This window comes from Pseudoliparis swirei, chromosome 7, assembly GCF_029220125.1.
Source record: "Pseudoliparis swirei isolate HS2019 ecotype Mariana Trench chromosome 7, NWPU_hadal_v1, whole genome shotgun sequence".
Taxonomy (NCBI): Eukaryota; Metazoa; Chordata; class Actinopteri; order Perciformes; family Liparidae; genus Pseudoliparis; species Pseudoliparis swirei.
The window spans coordinates 1,566,183-1,588,437 of NC_079394.1; the positions used below are offsets into that span (position 1 = coordinate 1,566,183).

A 22,255-nucleotide genomic window follows, 5' to 3' on the forward strand; every position below is an offset into this window, starting at 1 on the left:
CGTCTGGTTTATTGTAGTGTAAAGTGCATTCACCGTTACATCACTATTAAACCATTTTATTGTGAAAAGTCAAAACATTTTTGTAATACATTTACCCAAAGGGAGATTATTAAAAGTCCATAAAAATACATTATTCACTTTTCACCTACAGACACGATTGCGTGAGCGCCGCGAGCATCGGCGTCTGGCCGTTTGTGGCGTAATAAAACTACGACAGGCAGATGAGTGACTAACCATCTTTCGATAGTAACTTTATGCAACCTGGGCTTTAGACATTTTGTTTTGAAACTATCATTGAAGTTTCGTTTTAAAGTATCATTGTGGCAACAATCTGCAGCTGCATTTGGGTAGTTTTATTTTGATAGTCCGTACCGGAAGTGTTTGTTTGCTATGGTTCAGTTTTGACTTTTGGAACGTTTGACGGTTAATTGCTGCCACCCAGCGGCCACAACGTGTAACTACAACGCTGTCCAACGCAATCATTTTGCCATGGACCATTCTGTCATGACTCGCGCAGGTTAAAACATGTTTTTTGATAAAAGTAATTCAGTCCTTTTATGTTTGGATAACTTAGTCACAAAAGCCATTTAAATGAAACATGTACCTTTATTCTTCATCCAGCATTACATTACATCCGGTGCAAACACTGAAACACAACCGATGGTAGAGCAATGGTTTTTACTATACATGTATTAATAGCAGTTTTTTTTCTAGTTTCAGTTTTATAACAGTGTTAAACAGGGGTGGAAAACATTGTTTACGTTAAGTACGAGTTTTTAAATCAGTTGCCACAGAGCGAATCTACATGTAAAATACTCTGGGACATAAGGAAATAAACACACAGGAAGAAGCACGTTGTGGTTAAAGGCTTCTTCCAAACTGGTAAAAGCTCTGAAGGAAGGAAGAGAGAAGAGACCATTTATAATAATAATGACTTTACAATGCCAACTGACGACCCAAAAGCATAAAAAACGACAGTGGCGTTCGGACGCCGTCAGAGTGCACATGCAGACATGTCAGCCAGGGCAACCGGAAATTAAGACAGGTTTTGTAAGTTAAACCGTAAAAACATTTTCAATGAAGATCTCTTCTGAAACCAGGTGAAAAATATTCTGTTCAAAGAAAGTACAAACAAGTATAAAAGAAAATAATTTAATAACAGAGGGGAGACTATACATTCTCCATGAAGGAAATACAACTATTGTCCTTCCTACGTTTTCTAACGAGACCATCGTGAATGAACAGCCAGTTTTGTTAGGAGAGGGATCAAAATAAACGAAATTCCTTGAGCCTGTTGGTACGTCAGTCTGTCCTTTCATTCCAATTCCACAGCTGCCAGAGACGGCCGAGGTGTGCCGGACGTCGAGGGGTTTTGCTTCTGTAAGTGCCGTTTCCCCTAAAGCGCACGCGTCCTCTTGGGGTTGATCTGCTTGCTCGCTTGCTCCTCCTCCTGGAGTGTAGAGCGGAATGACTTCACTTTATCTAGAAGGAAATTGTTGTAAAAAAACCAAAATGCGATTAGTGTTTTCTGGAGCAGGATGTCTCGTCGTCAAAGGGACGCGTGTTTCAGTCGTACCTCGGAGCTCAGTGAGGATTTCTATCTTCTGGTCTAGGATCTGCTCCAGCTGAGTGGCGTACAACTCCACGTCATAGTCCACCTCCTCGGTCATCTCCAGGAGCACCTTCTCGTCTTCTAGCCATCTGATGGACTCCTGCTCACAGAGGACACAGACGACATATTTAATTTATGAAAAGGTTGAAGAAATCGTGTCGGAAGAACAGAAGAATGGGTCTCGATCACAACTATGTCTACATTAAAAAAAATGTGTTCTAAGAATGTAATATATATATATACATATACACACACACATATATACATAGACACATATATATATATATATACCCACATATGTATATTTTTTTACATATATATATACAGGACTGTCTCAGAAAATTAGAATATTGTGATGAAGTTCTTTATTTTCTGTAATGCAATTAAAAAAACAAAAATGTCATGCATTCTGGATTCATTACAAATCAACTGAAATATTGCAAGCCTTTTATTCTTTTAATATTGCTGATTATGGCTTACAGCTTAAGAAAACTCAAATATCCTATCTCTAAATATTAGAATATCATGAAAAAGTATACTAGTAGGGTATTAAACAAATCACTTGAATTGTCTAATTAACTCGAAACACCTGCAAGGGTTTCCTGAGCCTTGACAAACACTCAGCTGTTATAAATTTTTTTTACTTGGTCTGAGGAAATATTAAAACATTTTGAGATAGGATTTTAGAGTTTTCTTAAGCTGTAAGCCATAATCAGCAATATTAAAAGAATAAAAGGCTTGCAATATTTCAGTTGATTTGTAATGAATCCAGAATGCATGACATTGTTTTTTTAATTGCATTACAGAAAATAAAGAACTTTATCACAATATTCTAATTTTCTGAGACAGTCCTGTATACACATACATATATAATGGCTGCAACAACTAATCGATAAAAATCGATTATTAGAATAGTTGGCAATGAATGTCATTATCGATTTGTTGTCGCCGCTCAATAACTGCGGAGATGTTAGAGAATATAAAAGTCAAACTCAGGTTCTTCTGATTAATCCCCTTGTGGTGAAACCGGTTGACCCCAATAAATCATCATCGCCTTCACACAGCAGCTACAGTTGCACCCGTGAGTACGACTACACCGTGACTTAATAAATCAAATCATCTGTAGGCGAGCCCTCCGGCAACTTGAAATTCTTTAAATTGAGACGTCTTTTACATACAGAGGCTAGATCCATAAAGGACGTTGAGCTAAACAATTTAATCAAATAGTTAAATTGTTTCTGTTCACTCTGAAACTGGCGGGACGCATTTGACTTTGTGAATATGGCTGAAATGATCACAGAAACTCATGCCAATGGATTTTTGGGCTTCATCAATGTGTATAGAAATGTGAAAGCTCCTGAAAGGAAGTCGTCACGTATGTGGAGTATTCAGAGTCGTGTGTTTTCTTCAGTATCCTGACCTGGAAAACCGCCCGGTGGTCCTCCAGGACCTGCTCCTCCATCTCCACCAGCTGAGACACCGCCTCGTGGAAAGTGAGGAGCTGCGGAGACACTTCCTCCTCCTGGGAATCACACGGCCGGGCGGGAAGGAACGCAGGAGCACATTTAACATCTCAGCAGTTATAAAAATGAACACGTCTTTTTCGGAGACGAATAATCTGCGTCCCGGTGGACCTTCCAGTTCACTTAGAACCCGTCTTGATTAATCCAAACAACTTCACGCTCGCCGCCTTCTTCGGGTCCTTGGCAACAAGCGCCACGTGCAAAGTGGATCGGATGAACGGTTGCCGAGAAAAAGGCGAATAAGGAAAAAGTAACGGCGCAATATGCTGCATGTTGACATCGTTTAGTGAGGCTACGTGCAGCGCGAGGTCGACTCACGTTCTGCTGACAGAGCAGTTTGAGGTCGTCTCTTTGTGGCGAGATGCTCAGCCAGTTCCCCTCTAAATGACCCAGCTGGGCGACGGCGTGGATGTTGGGTCGACCGCCCTCCATCACCGGGTTGATGTCCACCGCCAGCTCCTTCACCCTGCACAGAAGAGACACTGAGCCGGTTGGGATCGTTCCTCACAGCCCTGTGCACGGCCGCCGCATGATGTCAAACCGTGGGATCGGAGGCGTTTACAGATGGGATGGGAGCATCGTGACAGCGGTGACATCATGCACGGGGAAAGATGACTGCATCGGCTCCGCAAACCCAAATAGAACGCTTTCATTGGAGTATTGGCTCACAACGGGCACGCTCGCCGGGTTAACAGACGGAGGACACGTCCGCTGTGCTCGTGCGATACGATGCCGCCCGTAGGAATTTAAATGACAGTCGGGATGGTCAGAGCTCGTGTTCAATGAAGCCTCACAGCCCCGGGGCGGTATTACCTTCCTGTGCATGACCTGCAGGAACAGCCAGAACTCATTAGGACTATGGGAGAAATGAGACTGCATTCTTTCATCTACGTAATATTTCAAAAATCAGGCACATCTTGTCTCAAAAAGATGCAGAAAAATTGGTTCACGCGTTCGTTACTTCGAGACTGGATTACTGCAACTCCTTATTATCAGGCTGCTCTAATAAATCTCTTAGGTCCCTCCAGTTGATCCAGAATGCTGCAGCTCGTGTTCTCACTAAAACTAAGAAAAGAGATCACATCACTCCTGCACTAGCTGCTCTGCACTGGCTCCCAGTAAAATCAAGAATCACTTTTAAAATTCTTCTCTTAACCTACAAAGCCTTGATTGGTGATGCTCCATCATATCTTAAGGAGCTTGTAGTACCATATTGCCCCACTAGAGAGCTACGCTCACGAAATGCGGGACTACTTGTAGTTCCTAGAGTCTTAAAAAGTAGAATGGGAGCCAGAGCCTTTAGTTATCAAGCTCCTCTTTTATGGAACCAGCTTCCACCTTCAGTCCGGGAGGCAGACACAGTCACCTCGTTTAAGAGTAGACTTAAGACCTTCCTCTTTGACAGAGCTTATAGTTAGGGCTGAATCAGGTTCACCTGGTCCAGCCCCTTGATATGCTGCTATAGGCTTATAGCTGCCGGGGGACGTTTTAGGATGCACTGAGTACCTATCTCCTCTTTTTTCTCTTCTTAGGGATGAATTTTCATCTCTCAATCACACCTTACTAACTCTGCTTTCTCCCCGGAGTCCTTTTGACTTCACGTCTCATGGGGTCATCGGACCCTATGAGACGGCATAGATCCTATCTGCTGATGGATCATCGAGGTCTGGGTCGTGGAATTCCTGCTCCTGACTCCGCCACTGTCCTGTTGAGACTCCGCCCACTCCTCCTCCCCACCGCCATCTGCCTGATGGATCGTGGAGGTCTCCATCGTGGAATATGCCTACTATGAACTATTCATCCACTCTGTCATATTCATTGAATGTATTTTAACTCTAAATCTGTCCTTCTGGTCACATGACATCTATTGTTCTGTCCATCCTGGAGAGGGATCCTCCTCTGTTGCTCTCCTGCAGGTTTCTTCCCTTTTTTTTCCCCTGAAGGGTTATTTGGGAGTTTTTCCTGGTCCGATGTGAGGTTTTGGGGCAGGGATGTCTATGTGTACAGATTGTAAAGCACTCCGAGACAAATTTGTAATTTGTGAAATTGGGCTATACAAATAAACTGAATTGAATTGAATTGAGAATTTGCTAAGACAAAACTCATCCCGGGTGCAAGTGGCCGACGACGACGGCGTGAGGATATTGTTGAGGAGACGAGGCGGACGAGTCCACTGAGATGTCTGCGGCTGCAGGAGGCGACACATTCAACGCGGTTTTAATAAATGTAATGCACAAGTTTATCTGCCGGGTCGATGACTCAGGAAACGAGATCATGTTGTTATCAAATATAAAATTCACACTACAGATACCGGTCCCAGCTGTGGAGACACTGGTACAGCTGTCTATGTGTAAAGCATGTGGAGTTCTATGTGTGTGTTCTACTTGTAGTTTTGTATGTATTTATTATATTTTAATGTTTTGCACTATCTGGACCGTGAGTCTGTAATAAGAGTTTGATTGATTACTGAAAAGCTTTGTGGCCGTTTTAGTGTCCGTATTGAGGCACGTGATGACCGGCCATGTATTCACTGGGAGTAATCCCAGCCAGCCTTCAGTTGGCGTTGTCACACGGAACAAATACAAAGACACCACATGGACAGACGGATGTATTTGATCTTCAGGAGTCGATGAAAGGAACAAAAGGTTATGTGCACACGCTTTGCCAGAGACAAAAGAAGAAGCAGGGGAAGAGGATGAAAAGTGTTACGTCATGCAGATGGCGAACAGAAAGGGTCCGACCACAGCGGAGATGATGAAAACGGCTCAAACGATATCACGGGCATCATGAACACCTGGAGGGAGAGCATGCATTGTGTGTGTGTGTTGTGTGTATGCTTGTGGTGTTGTGCGTTGGGGAGGGCTTGACCTGCTGGGAGAGGTAGCAGCAAAGTCATCGTACTCAAAGGTATTGGTGGGCGAGATATCGGAGCGACTGCCCTGACCGCACTGGGAGAAGGGGATGTCAGACGGACTAATCCCAAACTCCTTCACTCTACACAGCGGCACCAGCCACCCACAGAGGAGCAGAAGAAGAGGGGAGAGGGAAACAGAGCAGGAGAAGAGGTGGGGAAACAAGAGTCAGAACTACTGAGAGTTGGCAGAGAAATGTACAACAACACCACCATCGGTACAGCTGTTGTTAATCTAACGCGGGATTATAGAGGAAATACAAGAGCTAGAGACATTGTATAAATTCTACATGAAAGCATTAAATTAAAGCATTGTCCAAATCACCGTTGGCCAACATATCCCCACCTGTTAGCGTAGCGTAGTGTGTTGAGGGTATTCTCACAGGAAGTCATACCCGGAGAGATTGTTGCAATCTGCAGAGAAAACTAAGATTAACACCATCTGAAAGATGAACAGTGTACAGACGCAGACGCAGGATATTAAACGCAATCAACCGACCATGCATGTGCGTGAGTTCTCCCCGATGAAAGAGTCTCTCAGGACCTGAGTCAGTTTACTGGCTCTGAATGGAGTGTGAGGCTTGTTGAGGCCAAGAGCTCGGATACACTCCTGGAAGGAAAGCAGAGACGCACCGTACGGTCAAATAAATCAACTTCACAGTGAATAGTAACTGCTGAGCCGTCCGATACGGAGCCACTGCCGCCGTTGTCCACTCACCTTGAGGGCGAGCAGGCTTTTGTTGATCTCGGCTCCCTCCAGACGAGTCTGCCGGTCGGCGCTCGATGTGTCCGCCCCCCTCTCGTTGCCCGCGAGGTCGATGAGGGAGAACTTGCCGTGCATTTTGCCCTTCCTCCGAAGAATTATCTGGAAAACGGCGTGGCTGCGAGACGAGTGGGCGTTGGCCGATGTCTGGCCCGATGTTCTGGTGATGAGACGAAGACAGAATAACTAACCAAGTGCAAACGAGGGAGATGAGAGCGAGAAAAGAGCAACTGGGAGAGAAGGTCAAACACGTGCATGACTTTCTGTTATTTGCCATGAACACGGAATATTAAGTCAAATTCTAGTGCAAGACACTTGGAAAATACACGACCGTTCAAGTTTGGGGTCATCCAGACAATTTCGTGTCTTCCATGAAAACTCACTTTTATTTATCAAATGAATTGAACATTTCATAGAACATATAGTCAAGACATTGACAAGGTTAGAAATAATGATTAATATTTGAAGTATTAATTTTGTTCTTCAAACTTCAAGCTCAAAGGAAGGCCAGTTGTATAGCTTATATCACCAGCATAACTGTTTTCAGCTGTGCTAACATAATTGCACAAGGGTTTTCTAATCAGACATTAGTCTTCTAAGGCGATGAGCAAACACAATGTACCATTAGAACACTGGAGTGATCGTTGATGGAAATGGGCCTCTATACACCTCTGGAGATATTTCATTAGAAACCAGACGTTTCCACCTAGAATAGTCATTTACCACATTAACAATGTATAGAGTGTATTTTTGATTAACGTTATCTTTATTGAAAAAACAGTGCTTTTCTTTGAAAAATAAAGACATTTCTAAGTGACCCCAAACTTTTGAACGGTAGTGTACGTGATCGATTTCATGCATAACTAAAAGAAGTGCCACGCTACGATCATAATAACATACACTGAATAAAAACAAACATTCTAAATCAAGCGACAGCGTTTCTGTTGCTGTACCTGCAGCTGTTTCCCACTTCTATGAGTTTCAAGACCTCCTCCATGCATTTGACGTCCTTCTCCTGAAGCCCAACGACCTGGACTTGCTGCTTCCCGTCCTCCAGCACCCTCAGCTTAGCTTTACGGTTCAGCAGGTCAAACACCTGACGAGACGGACGTGGTGAGCAGCGGTAAATGCTTTGTTATGGGGAAGAAACCAACAAACGCACGACTACACATCACTTGCCTTTCCGCTGTAAATTTCAAAGAAGGTCGCGTACACTTGTAGATCTAACTTCTTGTAGTTGGGTTTCTTCAACATGAGAAATACATCCCGAGCTGCACGAAGGGAGAAAATTCATCAGAGCAAACCAAAACCGTAACAGATTAATAACCCTTTTAATAACGCATTTGATTTGAACAAATGTAGACAATAAGTTAGCAAAGAGAACGTAGCTCACGGACTTACCAGCTAATGCATAAACTCCTTTAGCGCAGTCTTGGTTCTTCCCAGAGAAATCCCCTCCCATAGTCTAAAATATGACAATATGTTAGGGTAATACAATAGAGCGAAACTCTCAATCAGAACAATGAGTTTGGTTTCAGATTAGTGATGTGGTTTGGCCTTTCTTCCCATTGCATGTGACTCACATGTGTTTTTCCACTGCCCGTCTGCCCATAGGCAAAGCAGGTGGCCATGCCCCTCTCAAAGATAGTCTCCACTAGAGGTCTGGCGGTGAACCTGCGGGAGGAGAGGTGTAAAAGAAAATTAGAACAGCAAAACATTTTGTACACAAACAAGAAATATGTTAATTCAGCTTTTCAAAAAGGACCTTCTTCTAATCCCATCGACTAGTCGGGTGTAACTTTAGAGCAAACGCACTACACAGTTTGTTCTGTTGGTTCACTTGTCATTACACACCTGTAAACCAACTCGTTGGTGGTGCTGTCATCGAAGGTGTAGTCGAAGCGGAAGGTCTGGTTCTCCAGGTAGCGGGTCAGGTCCACCTTTTGTTTCGGCTCGTGAACCATCACCACGTCCTTACTGGGGACGGTGATCACATCCAGATCCTTCATGGCCAACTCTGCAGAGGCAACATTTCCATTCACATTCATACTCTGGAGGAAAGCATTTCAAATGGATTGATAACTTAACGATGGTCACAAGAGCGATGAGTCAGCAGACCTTACCCCTCTTGTTGAGTGGACGCTTCCTCACACACACACATATTCTGTGCTCTTCAATCTGGACAGGGCAACACAGACCAACATGTTATTATATTGTTGCTGAGTATTTGTTTAATGCTTGTTATTTACTATATTAATTACTACATTTATTTGCTATATATTTGCTATATTTTTTTAACTATATTTATTTACTATATATATATCTGCTGATTTTTTTTTTAGATTACAGGATTAATCTATCGATCAATTTATTGATTATTCTAAAGATGATTTTTTTTAAATTCCTCATCAATGATGAATATTATCTCAATATTTGACTCAATCGTCTTCTCTTAAAAACTAACGATCAGAAAAATTCTTTACAGCCATAACAGCAGGGGTAAAAATATGACTTCTAACACGGAGCGACAAAAAGACATCAAGGAAACCTGTTTGAGGGACGACGGTACGGAGCGCCACGTTTGTGGGTCTCCGTCTAAAATACCTCGTTAGAGGATCATGGGTAGGGTTGGGTACCGAAAGCCGGCGCCGACCGAACACATACGCAACGCACATTTCGGTGCCTGAACCGATTGAAATTGAAAAAAACCACAATTCTTTTGAACTTCTCTTGTGACTCCGCCCAGCAGGTTTACGATAGCCAATCACATTTAACTTTGAGAGCGGAGGCATGCGCCGTGTTTGTTGAGCCCGTGCGGATCATCGGGTCAGGCTGGGCGCGACGGGGAGGCCGTCACCCTGAACACGAGGAGGCCGATGATGAAGAGCCTGAACTCAGATTATTACCGTGACGTTGATTGCAAGTCTTGCATTTATATAAAATAGGCCAACAAATAATAAATTACGCATTATAACCATGTTTGAGCTAGAGCGCGACAGAGTCTGATATCCGTTTTCTTTCAGTGCTCCACGAGAACGGCTTTTACAGGGAATCTGGCCGAAGAGGTTTTTAATGTCGTCATTGTCACTCGTCGTTTTGGGCTTCTTCTTTTTTTAAAGTATCGGTTCAGGCACCGGTATCGTTTAAAAAATTACCGGTTTAGCAACGATTCAAGATGCCGCTGGTTCTCCAGGAGAATCGCGTAGAATAAGCACAGCCGTATATATATATATATATATCCGACATGTTATTAAAATCTGTATAATTATGAGATTGATGACATCTAACAATCAGGAGAGAAAGAGAGGTCACATCCACTCACCAGATCGGATGTGGTCAGGGGCCGGTAGTCTAGACTGGCTCGGAAATCCCGGATCATGTACATGATCTCATAGTTGGGGATGGTGGTGTCCACCTCCTGAAGGAGGGCGAGAAGGGCATTCCCCAACAGGTTAGTCACTCGTCTGTACTTCACTGTATCATCTCAATGAAAGACCGGAAGTGGCTATCAAGATGAAGATATTGTAAATATTCGGAAGGAGTCGGGTGAATAAAGCCGATGTACCTGAGCTCTCTTCTCCCTGAGCTCCTGTTGCTGAATCCGGCGCCTCTCTCTCTTCTCCTGCAGTTTCTCCACCTCCTTCACGCAGTTTGATTTCCTCCTCGCTGCCATAGAGACGAGAGAAACGGTAACTCCACTGCCTTTCACAGGATACGCCAATATCCTGCTCTGTGAGATAGTCTCTTCCAAAAAGTTTCTTCTGCTTCCTCTCCGCTTCCTTTGAACAGCACATGTCCGTCTGTGAATCTTTCCTTTCGGATGGAAGTCTTTCAAACAGAAGAGACGTTGGGCGAAATCCAACTCAGCAGAACCGTAATCGAGCTGAAGCCCAGACTGCAGTGCAGTGGCTGGCACACAGCGGCCCGGTATAAACACTAGCTCCTTTCTCTCCATCACCAACAAAAGGCCCTTACAGTATGTTCACCATCTTCTCACGTATTCCTTCTATCTGCATCCTAAAGCTCAACTGGATTGAGAGACTGCTAAAACGTGTAACTCACATTAAGATATGTGTCTTATACTGCAAAGCCTCTAAACCCGTGGTCCCCAAACCAAGGCCCGCCTCCACATTTGGCCCCGCCCCCTGAACAATACCAGAGACGCATTATGATTTATTTTTCAGTCTGGCCACGCAGATCCTAGACTAGCCGCTGTCAAGTAGAACGGAATTAGATATTAGTTATTTATTTCACAAATAGTGTTATTTATTTCCTGACTTGTTTGTGAAGAACCCAGAGAGGGTTTATTTGGTTATTATTTACTTCATAAATAGTGTTATTTATTTCCTGACTTTTTTCTGTGAAGAACTCAGAGGGGTATTTGGTTATTATTTATTTTAAATAAATAGTTTTATTTATTTCCTGACTTTTATCTGAAGATCCCAGAAAGGGTTTTTAATATTTGGTTATGTGGCTTTCTGGAAAACAATACATGTTTACATTTAGGCACCCTGAGATCGTCACACTGTTTCTGTTACACACTGACCCCTAACCCCGCCTCCATCAGAGAAGGGGACAGTGATGTGGCCCTCACAGGAAACAGTCTGGGGACCCCTGGTCTAAACAAATGAAGGTGAATTTGAAATCAAGTATGATTAGAATGATAAAACAGAAGCGTATTACAAACCTCCCATCACCACACCCCCAGATCAATGAATCACAAATCACCAAAGACGTCTGATTGTTGCCCTGTTCATTCTAAACGGGGTTATCTGATTAGCGCTAGCTCGCTGCCAAAGCTTCCCACTGTAACGCCTGGCCAAAGCTCTGCAATACACTCATGACCTGGCGTTGGCTCCAGTCCCTGAAAACAGACGGTAAGAGCAGTGGGATTAATAATCTGCTCTAATCGAGGAGAAGATGAGCTGGCTCAGCACCAGGTCAAGGCGGCGGAGAATAGATTCAGCAGCATCACTAACTGCGAGTTACGCGGTCTCACAAGACGCGAGAGGAAACGTTCATCCTCCTCCTCTCAGTTCAGCAAATGACATCGAGCCGTTAAAAAGGGAACAGATGATGAGAACCGGGTTATTGACGTTGTCTGAGCCTTGCGGAGTAACGCACAGTGCCACAGTTTGTCCATTTGTGTGAGTCAGCAGAAATCAGACAGCAGGGAGAAGACAGAGCAGTCAACCCAGCAGCGACCTTTTTTTTATGCCCGACTAATACCCAGAGCGCCCGACTGCTGGAAGGATTGCGTTTGTGCTACTTCACCACCACACCACAGCTCGGAAGAGTATCTGGCAGACATGTTGGGTGTAAAACCGTCTCATCAGACAAGAGGACTCCGTTTCTATTGGGAAGTCTAGAACAATCACCGTAAGGCTTCGAGGGCGGGCGAAACATGCAGGTGATACATACAAAGCTGTCCCGACTCCTTTCTGGATATCAGGTGAATTGAGGATTCTGCGATAAACACGTGGCCAACAAAAAAAAAACATGAATAATTTTGACTGTCATGTGACCGTCACTGGATCAAACGCATTGGAAATGTCAAAAAGCAAATGGCATTTTCAACATTTTTAGAAAAGAAAATGTAGCATTTAAAACCAAAGAGATAAATTCAACTTTAGGCCAAACGATGACAACTGGTTCTCTGAAGATACGACTTTTTGGACGAAGGTCACAGCGTAGGCTTTAGGTTAATTAAAAGCAAACTGCGGTGGTAATCGTGTTACCGTTCTGCAGTTGCTGTTGCGTCTGCGCTTGAGTGAGCTGCGTCGGCTGCGTCGGCTGCAGAGATGCGGGAGGGGGGGCGGGCTCTGGCTGCTGAGGTTGTGGTGGTCTGGCCCGGGTTGGAATCACTGAAAACACACAACCACAAAGATTAAGACACATTTTGACTCGCATGCTGCCGACACATCACTTTAAACATGTACTCACTGTTTTACACTTTAAAAAAATTAAAACCACTTTTACCAAGAATTTGCAACTTGTGTTCTCGGGTGAAATCTAAGCAATAATACTGATCAGTAGGTTGTAATAGTTTATTTTGATTCTGGAGTCTTGAGCTTTAAATTAATACATATAGAAAGATATTATCATAGGAAATATTAGGGAGAATATTATTATTATGAATGTGTTATGAAGCATAGGGGGACTGTTTACTCTATGCAAATGTAATGGCAAGAAGTAATGTATGTTCATGAGAGTGAATGTTAGTTAGTATTTCAGAATTGCCAAAGCCGGTTGAAGCCCGTGAAGTGACAATAACAGACGGGACTTTTATTGTGAAAATACTTTTTAGCGACTTGACCGGAAGTGACGTTTGACCCGGGGGTCGTGACGTTTGACCTCTCCATTCTGATAGCAGACTTTTATTCAACAGGAAGGTGTTAGAGGATGAACTACCTCTGAGAGGAGCTGATTGGCTGATTCTGGGACTAAGACTCTGGACTGGAGGAACATCGTTCTCTCTGGTCTTGACCCGGGTGCTGAGAGCTTGAACCCATCACCACGAAACCCACGACCCTGAGCCTCCACTGTTTGTTTACACTTCTTGCCGTTAAATATTGTTAAACTTAATTCACGCGCATCCGGAGCCTGATGTCCTCCATCTGCCAAGAGCCCAGTTTCTCTTATAGATTACAAAGTACATTTTCAAATTAAAAGCTCAATAATAGTAAGATAACTTCCCAGCATTTGCATGACACAAACCTCTATTATCCCTGGACGGAGTGTCATTCTTAATCGGGGCTATCGTCCGACGATTCTGCAAGAAAAAGAGAAGGCTTAATATACTCTAGGATGAGAAGTTTAGAGTTCAGTGATTCCTAATTTCCCTTTTACATATTATCTAGCTGTCCTGGACCTGAAAAATGAAACAATACAATTTCTTTTTCCCCATTCAGTTTTCAACCTTTCCCACCTGCAATAGACCAATCAGAGGAGCCGATGCGTGGAGCAGAGGCCTCCTTGAGCATGACGAATGTTTGTAAAAACACTGCCAATGCACACATCTTAAATTAGATTTAGACCTCATTGCGGTTTACGCCTCCATAACTATTGACCAGGAAATGGGCAGAAAAGGTCACAGATGACCTTCCTAATTATTACAAATTACTAGAGGTCACCGTTAATACTAACACGTGCAAATAGGTATTAAGACATTTGTGGGATATTGTCATAACGATTGTGACCGCTACCTTTAATTACCAAATTCTAAGCAGTTCAACCAAGTGGTCGTTTGGGTCCAAATCACGGATGTAACTGTATATTTTTTGTGGGGGTGATTTCTGTACGGGTTATATTCGCGTGACAACACCTCCTTTTATATTGTCTCACAGTTTTCCCCGACAAATGTTTTATACAATAAAACCTGTGATGAATATTGTAGTGTACAGCAGGTTTCATCACAATTGCAATATATACCAAAACAATCCCAGGATCAACATGCCATCACGGAGCTGCCCTCATCTCCTGTGCACCACAGTGTAGGACCACTTCGTTGGTTACCTAGAAGGACCCAGCTTCTATATTAAGGTCCTGCAAACTGCTGCCACATAACTCCACGAGTCAGCACGCTGCTGCCTCACACGGAGGACGACAATCCAAAGGAACAAATGGAAGTTTTGTTTTTGTTGAAACGATCCAAAATGTTATTGCACCGATGTGTTACGGTGACAGGGGGGCTTCGAGGGACTCACCTTGGCAATTTTGTTGACCTTCACACATGTGGGTGTAGGTGGGGGTGGAGTCTCCGGACTTGGGGCAATTTCCTCATCTGGAGCCACATCTGGGTTAAGTGCAAATATACTCTCCAAGTCGATCTGTCCAGGAACAGAGAAGAATCGATACCAACAGATTAGATTAACGATGCTCCGATTGATCGGCCGATATTGGTAAAAAAGCCGATCACGCGACGTAAATTAATCGCGCGACTTTTTCCACCTGCAAACGGGCCTCAACAGCCGAGCGGAGCTGGCAGTGGCAAAATCACTTCCTCCGTCTGGAATTTTTTCAAAGCGTCTGACAAAGAAGTCAAATTTGCCGTCGGGGCGGAAGCCAGCGAAGCCATGTTAACACTACAAACATGACAAGTAGGGCTGCACCGATCTGATCGGCACCGATCCATATCGGCCGATATTCCCATTATCGGTTTTGATCGGCGTTCTCAAAACGGCCGATCAGATGACGTAACATCTGCGAGAACTATCAGACGTTTCAATCGCGGCGCAACGGAGACGATGCGCCCGGCGAGGGCCGCAGAGTGAGAGGTCAGAGGTCAGAGGGGATCCTCACCACCGAGCGGCGTCCCCGTCCCCCGTGTTGAATCTCTGGGTCGACTCAGCCGACTCTCACATGTCTGAGCCCCTAGAAATGCTCACGCTAAACACATTCGGGAGCGCGCGAGGGTTTCGATAACGTTAGCGGAAGGATTTAAGTGACAACATCCGGTTTTGCAAAGTTACCGGAAAGAACCACGTGAAACAACATCCGTTTATCAAAATAAGATGTCGACAAATCATACACAAACATATAAAAGTAAACAATGAACTGATTTTGTATCTTTATAGATCGTTTCTGAGATTTAGCTTAAATTATGCTAACATTAAAACATTTTTACTGTACCAAGGAAGAGTTTATAAAAAATAAGTCAAACTTTTGTATGTTAAAAAAAGTCCTGTAGAAAGATTTCCCCAAGAGTTCCAGGAAATGAATAATGTAGATGTGTTCCAGACATATCTGAAATCCCCAACACTGGCAATCAATCAATTTTAATGTATCAATTAGGACATTTTTCAAAGTAAAAGTCCTAAATGTTTCAAGAAATCTGTAATTTCCATAATGTTTGAGGTGCTTTATATATGTATTTCCTCATAGTCCTAGGCAATAATGCTACACAATAAATAGAATGCGTCAATCGACACCGTGATCGGTGTTATCGGATCGGCAGATACTGATTTCAGTGATCGGTGATCGGCACCAAAAACCTGATCGGTGCATCTCTAATGACGAGGCATCTCAGAACACGCCACACAACTCAATACGCGGAGGATGAGAACATAAACGAGCCAAAGCTGACGGCGCTCTCGTCCCTCAGTCAGCCGACTGTAAGCGATGCCTTTAAGGTGAAATAGCGAAATGACTAAATGATGTAAACGATAATAATAATGAACCAGTGAATGATTAAAACACAACATTAACTAAAATCCATACTATATACTGTTGACATGAAACAGACTAACTAGTTGATAGCGGCAGCCTTTTAAACAAAGCGAACTCTGTTAGATTATAGATGAAAGATTACCGCTCCCCTGCCACTCTGTGATCGGCAATCGGCCGATCGGGATTTAGGTGATCGGCCCCAGAAATGCTGATCGGAGCATCTCTAGATTAGATGATGCCAATTAACGGATGTTTGGCATCTTAGACTTATACCGGGTTGACGTGATACATTTGTAAATCTACAGATGGCTGCGTCAGAGAGCGTGCCGTTCCCCGTGTTTGACTTTACCACACACATTTATTCATCAGAGCAGCGTCTCATGTTTTGATCTTGAAACTCACTGCAGGAGAACAGCTCATGTGTGACATTCATTTCTAACCTATGGGAACATAGGGAGTGACATGCATTCAAATTATTAATAAAATAGTGCGTGGATAGGAGCGATGCAACCCAAACTGAATAATAGCCATTTATTCAGTCGCCTCACAGGTTTCAATGCATCGTGGTTACGGCCGGACCGTGGCCGTGCCTCATGCAATGGCCCAATGACACCCACTGACCCTATTATTATTATTACTACCGATAATGCATTTTTTCCCCTCCCTGTTAAAGTTGTTTATTGGGGCTTAGAGTTTTTCTTGTGTGATGTGTACAGATTGTAAAAACCTCCGAGGTAAACTTGTGATTTTGGGCTGTACAAAATAAATTGAATTAAATTGTGAACTTTGTTTCCACGTGACATAGAATCATTTTTTGGGATTTGCAGTAAAAAATAAACTGACAGAGAAAAACAATTTGTACTTTTGATGTGGAATAAGTAGCATCCGTAATTTAAAAACCACAATCACAAACAGCTGTAACGGTAAACTATTTGAAAACAAATGTGTAATTAATACAGCCAAAGGGCACCCGCTGGCCGTGTTCCAGAGACTCTGCTGTGAGCAGACAGACGGCCGCTCTGCAAACACCCGAGGAGGGAGGAGCCGTGTGCAACGCAACGCGTTCTCATTTGTCAAATACGGCCGCTTTGTATTTCCACAGAACTAAAAGCGGGCCTTCTGCCCATGAATACAAAGCTTGTGCCTCGGTATGAAGATGCCAAGAGGCGTGGCAAAGCGACAGTATTCAACGAGCTCATCGGCAAATATAACTATTTGCATAAGTGCTGCAAGTGGTGTTGTATAACGGACTGTATCTGGGATCAGTTGTCACCATATACTATCCCTCGGACCCTGTGAGACGTCATAGATCACATCTGATGGATCATCGAGATCTGGATCATGGAATATTCCTTCCACCAACTAGTCAACTGAATTGAAACTGAACTATTGAAATCAATTTTAACCGACAAGAATTCAAACTGATGACGGACCCTGCCTGAATGAAACTATGAACTTCTAGCAAACACCTTTCAAGACTAGATGAGTTAGGTCTTTAATACCAAAAGAATCCCACTCAATGTGGTAATGTGATGTGTGCATTCATTCTGACAGCAGGAAGTCTCTACATCTTCCACCGGAAACTAAACACACATTTTTTCCGACTATATCTGGATTAAAACACAGATTAGCACTTCAGTGGCACTTAAATAGCTCTTATTATGGTACTTTTGTAGTTCGACTATGTTGAGGAAATGTTACTTTCTGTATTCTTGTTGTTCTTAGTTTGTACACTAGGTTGATGCACTTAGCTTTGGATAAAAGCGTCTGCTAAATGACATGTGATGTCATGTAATGCATTCAAAATATGGGAGCCGTAATGTTGTATTGCAGTTGTAATAACTTTATGTCAGGAATATGATAAATAGAGAAAGAAATAGGGCAAAAGTAACAAAAGACGAAGAAGAAAGTCGAGAGAGAGCTTCAGATGATGGAAGATACTGATTTACCAGATATCCATTTCACAGTCCAGATGACAGCAGCAATCCCTTCATGCACATCAGTGTCATGAGGGCGTGCTCTGGGGGAGTGGAGGACATTCAAGATTGTTGCGTAATCCCCACAACTCCTGAACATTTTTGAATGCATTATTTATTGCTGTGGATAAAAGGAACATGCCGGTGCCTCACGTGGTAATGCACGATCATTTACCTCTTTCCCTTTTGTGTCCCCATTTTCTATCCACTCCACTGTGACACTCTCGTTGTCCTCATTCAGCGAGGTCACCATCGCCTGGTGTATTCGTCCTGCAAAAGGTAGAAACACAACATCCTCATTTAGTAGCAACCACGGTGGAAATATGTGTATTGTTTACAAGTATAGCGATAAATAACATGCATTTGCTGTTAAACACCACATGAAAATGTAAGAATGATAATGGTAGCACGTCTCACGCCGCTACCTGTGGGTTTCCCCCCAAAGCTCCAAGGATCAGCCAGGCACCACGAGGTTTCGTTGAACGACATATTTTATTTGTCAGCACACAACGCACAGCAGACCGCAAAACCTGCGCCTCTGCTCACTCCTCCTGCTCCACCCTCAACCGGGAGCTTTTATGAGGGCGGCCTCGGCTGCTGACTGATTGCCAATCACCAGCAGCCGAGGCCAAATTAGAGACAGCTGCCACAATAATTAAATATAAATACAAATGTTTGATCCCTCTTTTTTCCACACGCACCAAAGGCAGGGTCCTTACACATGTTGACCGATTGATTTCCAGGATTTTAAACCACATGTCCATGACCAAACTGAAATCTCGGTATAAACATGAACAATTTAGAAAAATTGTGTGTATTGAGAGCATCTTTCTTTAAAAAACATATTAATTATTTCAAACTCGGCGTAAATAAACATGTGATTTTAACAAATGTCCTTGACTTATCCAAAACTTTTATGATGTAAGTTTTTTCCATGACTTTTCCAGGTTTTCCATGACCGTACGAACCCTGCAAAGGGATTCGTTGATGAAACTGTGTCACCATGTCATGGATTGAGAAATACAATTCATAACCACTCAGCTTGTAGGTGACATGTCTCCCTCTGGTACTCTGCTTTAAAATGCACCGTTTCACACCATAATTACGTTACAGATAATCCAGATACAACATTAAACGGCACACACATTTTCCTTTTATATCTTGAATAGGAGTATAACATTATATTCTCCATGAGGTCTTGCTCTCATCAGGGCTGACAGGGACAAAAACACAAGCTAGCATGATCAGGGTTCTTACACATGTTGACCGATGGATTTCCAGGACTTGTCCATGATTTAAACCAAATGTCCATGACCAAACTGAAATCTCGGTATAAACATGATACATTTAGAAAATTGTGCATATTGAGAGCGTACGCCGGCTTATATTTTGAGCGTCTTTCTTTAAAAAACATATTAATTATTTCAAACTCGGCGTAAATGAACATGTGATAACACATTTCCATGACTTTTTCAAAACTTTTACGATTCAAGTTTTTTTCCATGACTTTTCCAGGCCTGGAAATGACCATCTTAAAATTCCATGACTTTTCCAAGTAGTCCATGACCGTAAGAACCCTGATGATAAACGTCTGGCAGGATGGAGGGAGCTGGCTGGAACAGATGGAGTGGCGGCCTGAATCCGGCTCGTATCTGAACCGGCACCGACCCCCAGAGAGAGGGCAATCCCGGCTCTGGAGGCAACACCAACCAGCAGGGAGATGGGACGCCTCAGTGATTATTTCACATCTCACCAGGGATGATGGAGAGGAGGACGACATCATCAACGACAGCAACAACAACAACCAATGTGACAGTTAAAAACACCCTTGCCACTCGCTTTGAAGGGTGTATTCTCATTCAAGTGCATTGTTCACAATCGAAGTAGTTGTTTGAAGGTTTACTGCAAAACTGGGTGTAGCCTAATGCTGGAAGGGTGAGCAGGAATGACAGAATAGTGTGTCATGTGTGTCTTCCTGGCCCTGGAGCAACGCTCTTCCATTACACGGGGCGTGCAGAATAAAGCTTGCATTCACATAGAGGAGAGTGATCAAATAAGCAGCCTCTCTTCTCTGTCGACTCCCCTATTAACCCTTGAAAAAAAGATGGAGCAGAAATGACTCCTGTGACCACATCTTCCTCCCGATGCAGCCTGCAGTGCTCGCGTTAGGGAGTCAGCCCAGAGCCGTCACACGCGTCTGTTCGCGTCCCGTATGAGGCAGAAGCCTTCAGCCAAAGGGGAAGGAGAACTTACTCGTCAACCATCTAAATTAATGGCGGTTGGACTGTAGTTACCACCGGCACCGGGAGCCGTGCAGCTCCACATGAGCGAACGACCGCTGGTGCCCGGCGACTGAACTCACGTTAGCTTGTTTAGCACTGGCGCTAGCTTAGCTCATATCACATTTCCAGACTCGCGGAACGTTATTCAGCGGCGCTATCGTCGGTGTCTCAACGTCGTTAATTCACAATTCAAAGCATTTTGGTGTCGTCTCGCGATACGAATCAAGAGCCGACCACGCATATGTCTTGAATCGCCGAGGAGCTCGCTCACAGAAGATGAGGGCTCATTCAAAGGGCCATGTTGCGCGACTGCTCCGCCCTGACAGCGAACATTCGTGTTTTCCTGCAGCTAACGTGAACGCAACCCTCTGCAGAAACTACGGTTGCTGTGTTTCCAACCGCAACCGCAGCAACACGGAGCCGCTGACAACTCGCACAGCGTGACGGGGAAATATCAGACCGGGCGAAACTTACCATCACTGCGCTTTATCTCCACATAAGTACCGACGACGATCTTCCCAAAACACGACGCCATTCTACATTACTTAAACAGTTAAGAAATTGAAGACTTATTATGTGCCGGGTGAATGCAGCGTATTGTGTTTGTCAGTCTTTGCTCGCGCAGGAAGATGCAGGCGGTAGAATGAGCTAGCGTTTCGTAGCGTTAGCTAGAAGGAATAGCACATCGTTTCCGGTCTAGAATTTTTCAAAATAAAATCTGGCAAAATCTGTTCTTTTCCGACAATAAACTAAACAAATGGAAATTTAGCAATATGAAACAGTTAACAAATTGAAGACTTATTATGTGCCGGGTGAATGCAGCTTATTATGTTTGCCAGTCTTTGCTCGCGCAGGAAGATGCAGGCGGTGGAATGAGCTAGCGTTTCGTAGCGTTAAACTAGAAGGAATAGCACATCGTTTCCGGTCCGGCATTTTTCAAAATAAAATCCGGCAAAATCTGTTCTTTTCCGTCAATAAACGAAACAAATAGAAATTTAGCAATATGATATACACATTCAAAATTCTGAGATATAAATTCGAAATTATGAGATAAAAATTCATAATTATGAGATGGAAGACAGTGCCACTTTGCTGTGGCTTAAACAAAGTATAATTACACATTGCTACGAATAATTTATGCATGTCACTTTACTGAGTCACGATTCTATTGTTTCTCTACACTGCCATGTTTTGCTTTTCGTTCAGTACACTTTTGGTGATTTGGCTCAGATTTAAGCCTTTGAAAACGGACAGTCAGACATCTAATCTCATTCACACTATATTAAACCCCAACGCAATGTAATCTCTGGTAATCTAGAGTTGTTTTGAAAAATATCGAGGTGCCTCACCAGCCTGTTCTAGGCTTACTGGACCTTAGTGACTGTGTATTAACCTGGTATGTCGCAGTACTTAATTAAAATATACAATGTGACTGAAATACTTAGTTACACACAGTTTAAATTTGAATTAATTTTGCAGTGGCTCAAATAACATACGACACAAAAATGACACACTTTGTGCTTAATTGTTCTTATCATCATTGCCATATGATTGTAATAAAACGAAATGCTATATACTGTTTCCATACATGAGCGTGTTTGTATACAGTTTCTATTTGCATGAAAGAGGGAAACCCCAGGGAATGTTCTAACAAGTCAAAATATCTGCCATGAAAAGGGTCACTGCAAGTTGTTTGTAACAAGATGTTTAGTATTGTGATAAATCAACATACATTTAATTAATGCAATTACAGATCTTGGGTCACTATAATAGCTAATTGTTAAAAAAATACTTAGAAGTCAACCTTATGATATAGTAAATTCTTGTTGCTATTATACAACATTTAAATGATGTCTTACTAACTCAAATTGTCATAATATTTACCAACTAGAGATATTAACTTATTAAGTCCACATTCTGAGATAATCAGTCTGAGAAGGAGGACAACAAAATCTAATTTTACCTCCATAATAAACATAGGCAAAAACAAACAAACAACGGATCAGAATGTGTACTCACT

The 22,255-nt window shown here is 43.1% G+C and overlaps 1 protein-coding gene across 6 annotated transcripts; it reads right to left on the minus strand.

Annotated features, from left to right (window-relative positions):
* Window positions 1–586: 586 nt before the first annotated feature.
* On the minus strand, window positions 587–20,879 carry LOC130196303 (kinesin-like protein KIF2A). Of its 6 annotated transcripts, XM_056418308.1 has the most exons (22): window positions 20,710–20,879; window positions 18,129–18,223; window positions 14,516–14,638; window positions 13,527–13,581; window positions 12,548–12,673; window positions 12,231–12,275; window positions 10,375–10,475; window positions 10,132–10,227; window positions 8,933–8,987; window positions 8,664–8,826; window positions 8,393–8,483; window positions 8,211–8,274; window positions 7,989–8,080; window positions 7,763–7,905; window positions 6,765–6,969; window positions 6,546–6,656; window positions 6,393–6,460; window positions 6,004–6,129; window positions 3,454–3,601; window positions 3,033–3,134; window positions 1,577–1,712; window positions 587–1,482 (listed from the first exon to the last, which is right to left on the minus strand). In XM_056418308.1, exons 1-22 carry the CDS (start codon window positions 20,768–20,770, stop codon window positions 1,397–1,399), a joined length of 2,292 nt encoding a protein of 763 aa, XP_056274283.1. In that variant the 5' UTR covers window positions 20,771–20,879; the 3' UTR covers window positions 587–1,396. The 6 variants fall into 6 exon arrangements, 5 of the variants coding, with proteins under 5 accessions (XP_056274283.1, XP_056274284.1, XP_056274285.1 ...); XM_056418309.1 differs by lacking the exon at window positions 12,231–12,275; XM_056418310.1 differs by lacking the exon at window positions 6,004–6,129.
* Between the last annotated feature and the right edge of the window lie 1,376 nt (window positions 20,880–22,255).

Bases quoted from the DNA above. Each gene is read 5' to 3' on its own strand.
- LOC130196303 (XM_056418308.1), bottom strand. From the start codon at position 20,770: ATGGCGTCGTGTTTTGGGAAGATCGTCGTCGGTACTTATGTGGAGATA. The intron at 12,674-13,526 runs GTTTGTGTCATG...GTGTGTTTTCAG, and splicing joins TCCGTCCAGGGATAATAGAG to TGATTCCAACCCGGGCCAGA. The intron at 6,461-6,545 runs GTCGGTTGATTG...TTTTCTCTGCAG, and splicing joins AGAACTCACGCACATGCATG to ATTGCAACAATCTCTCCGGG.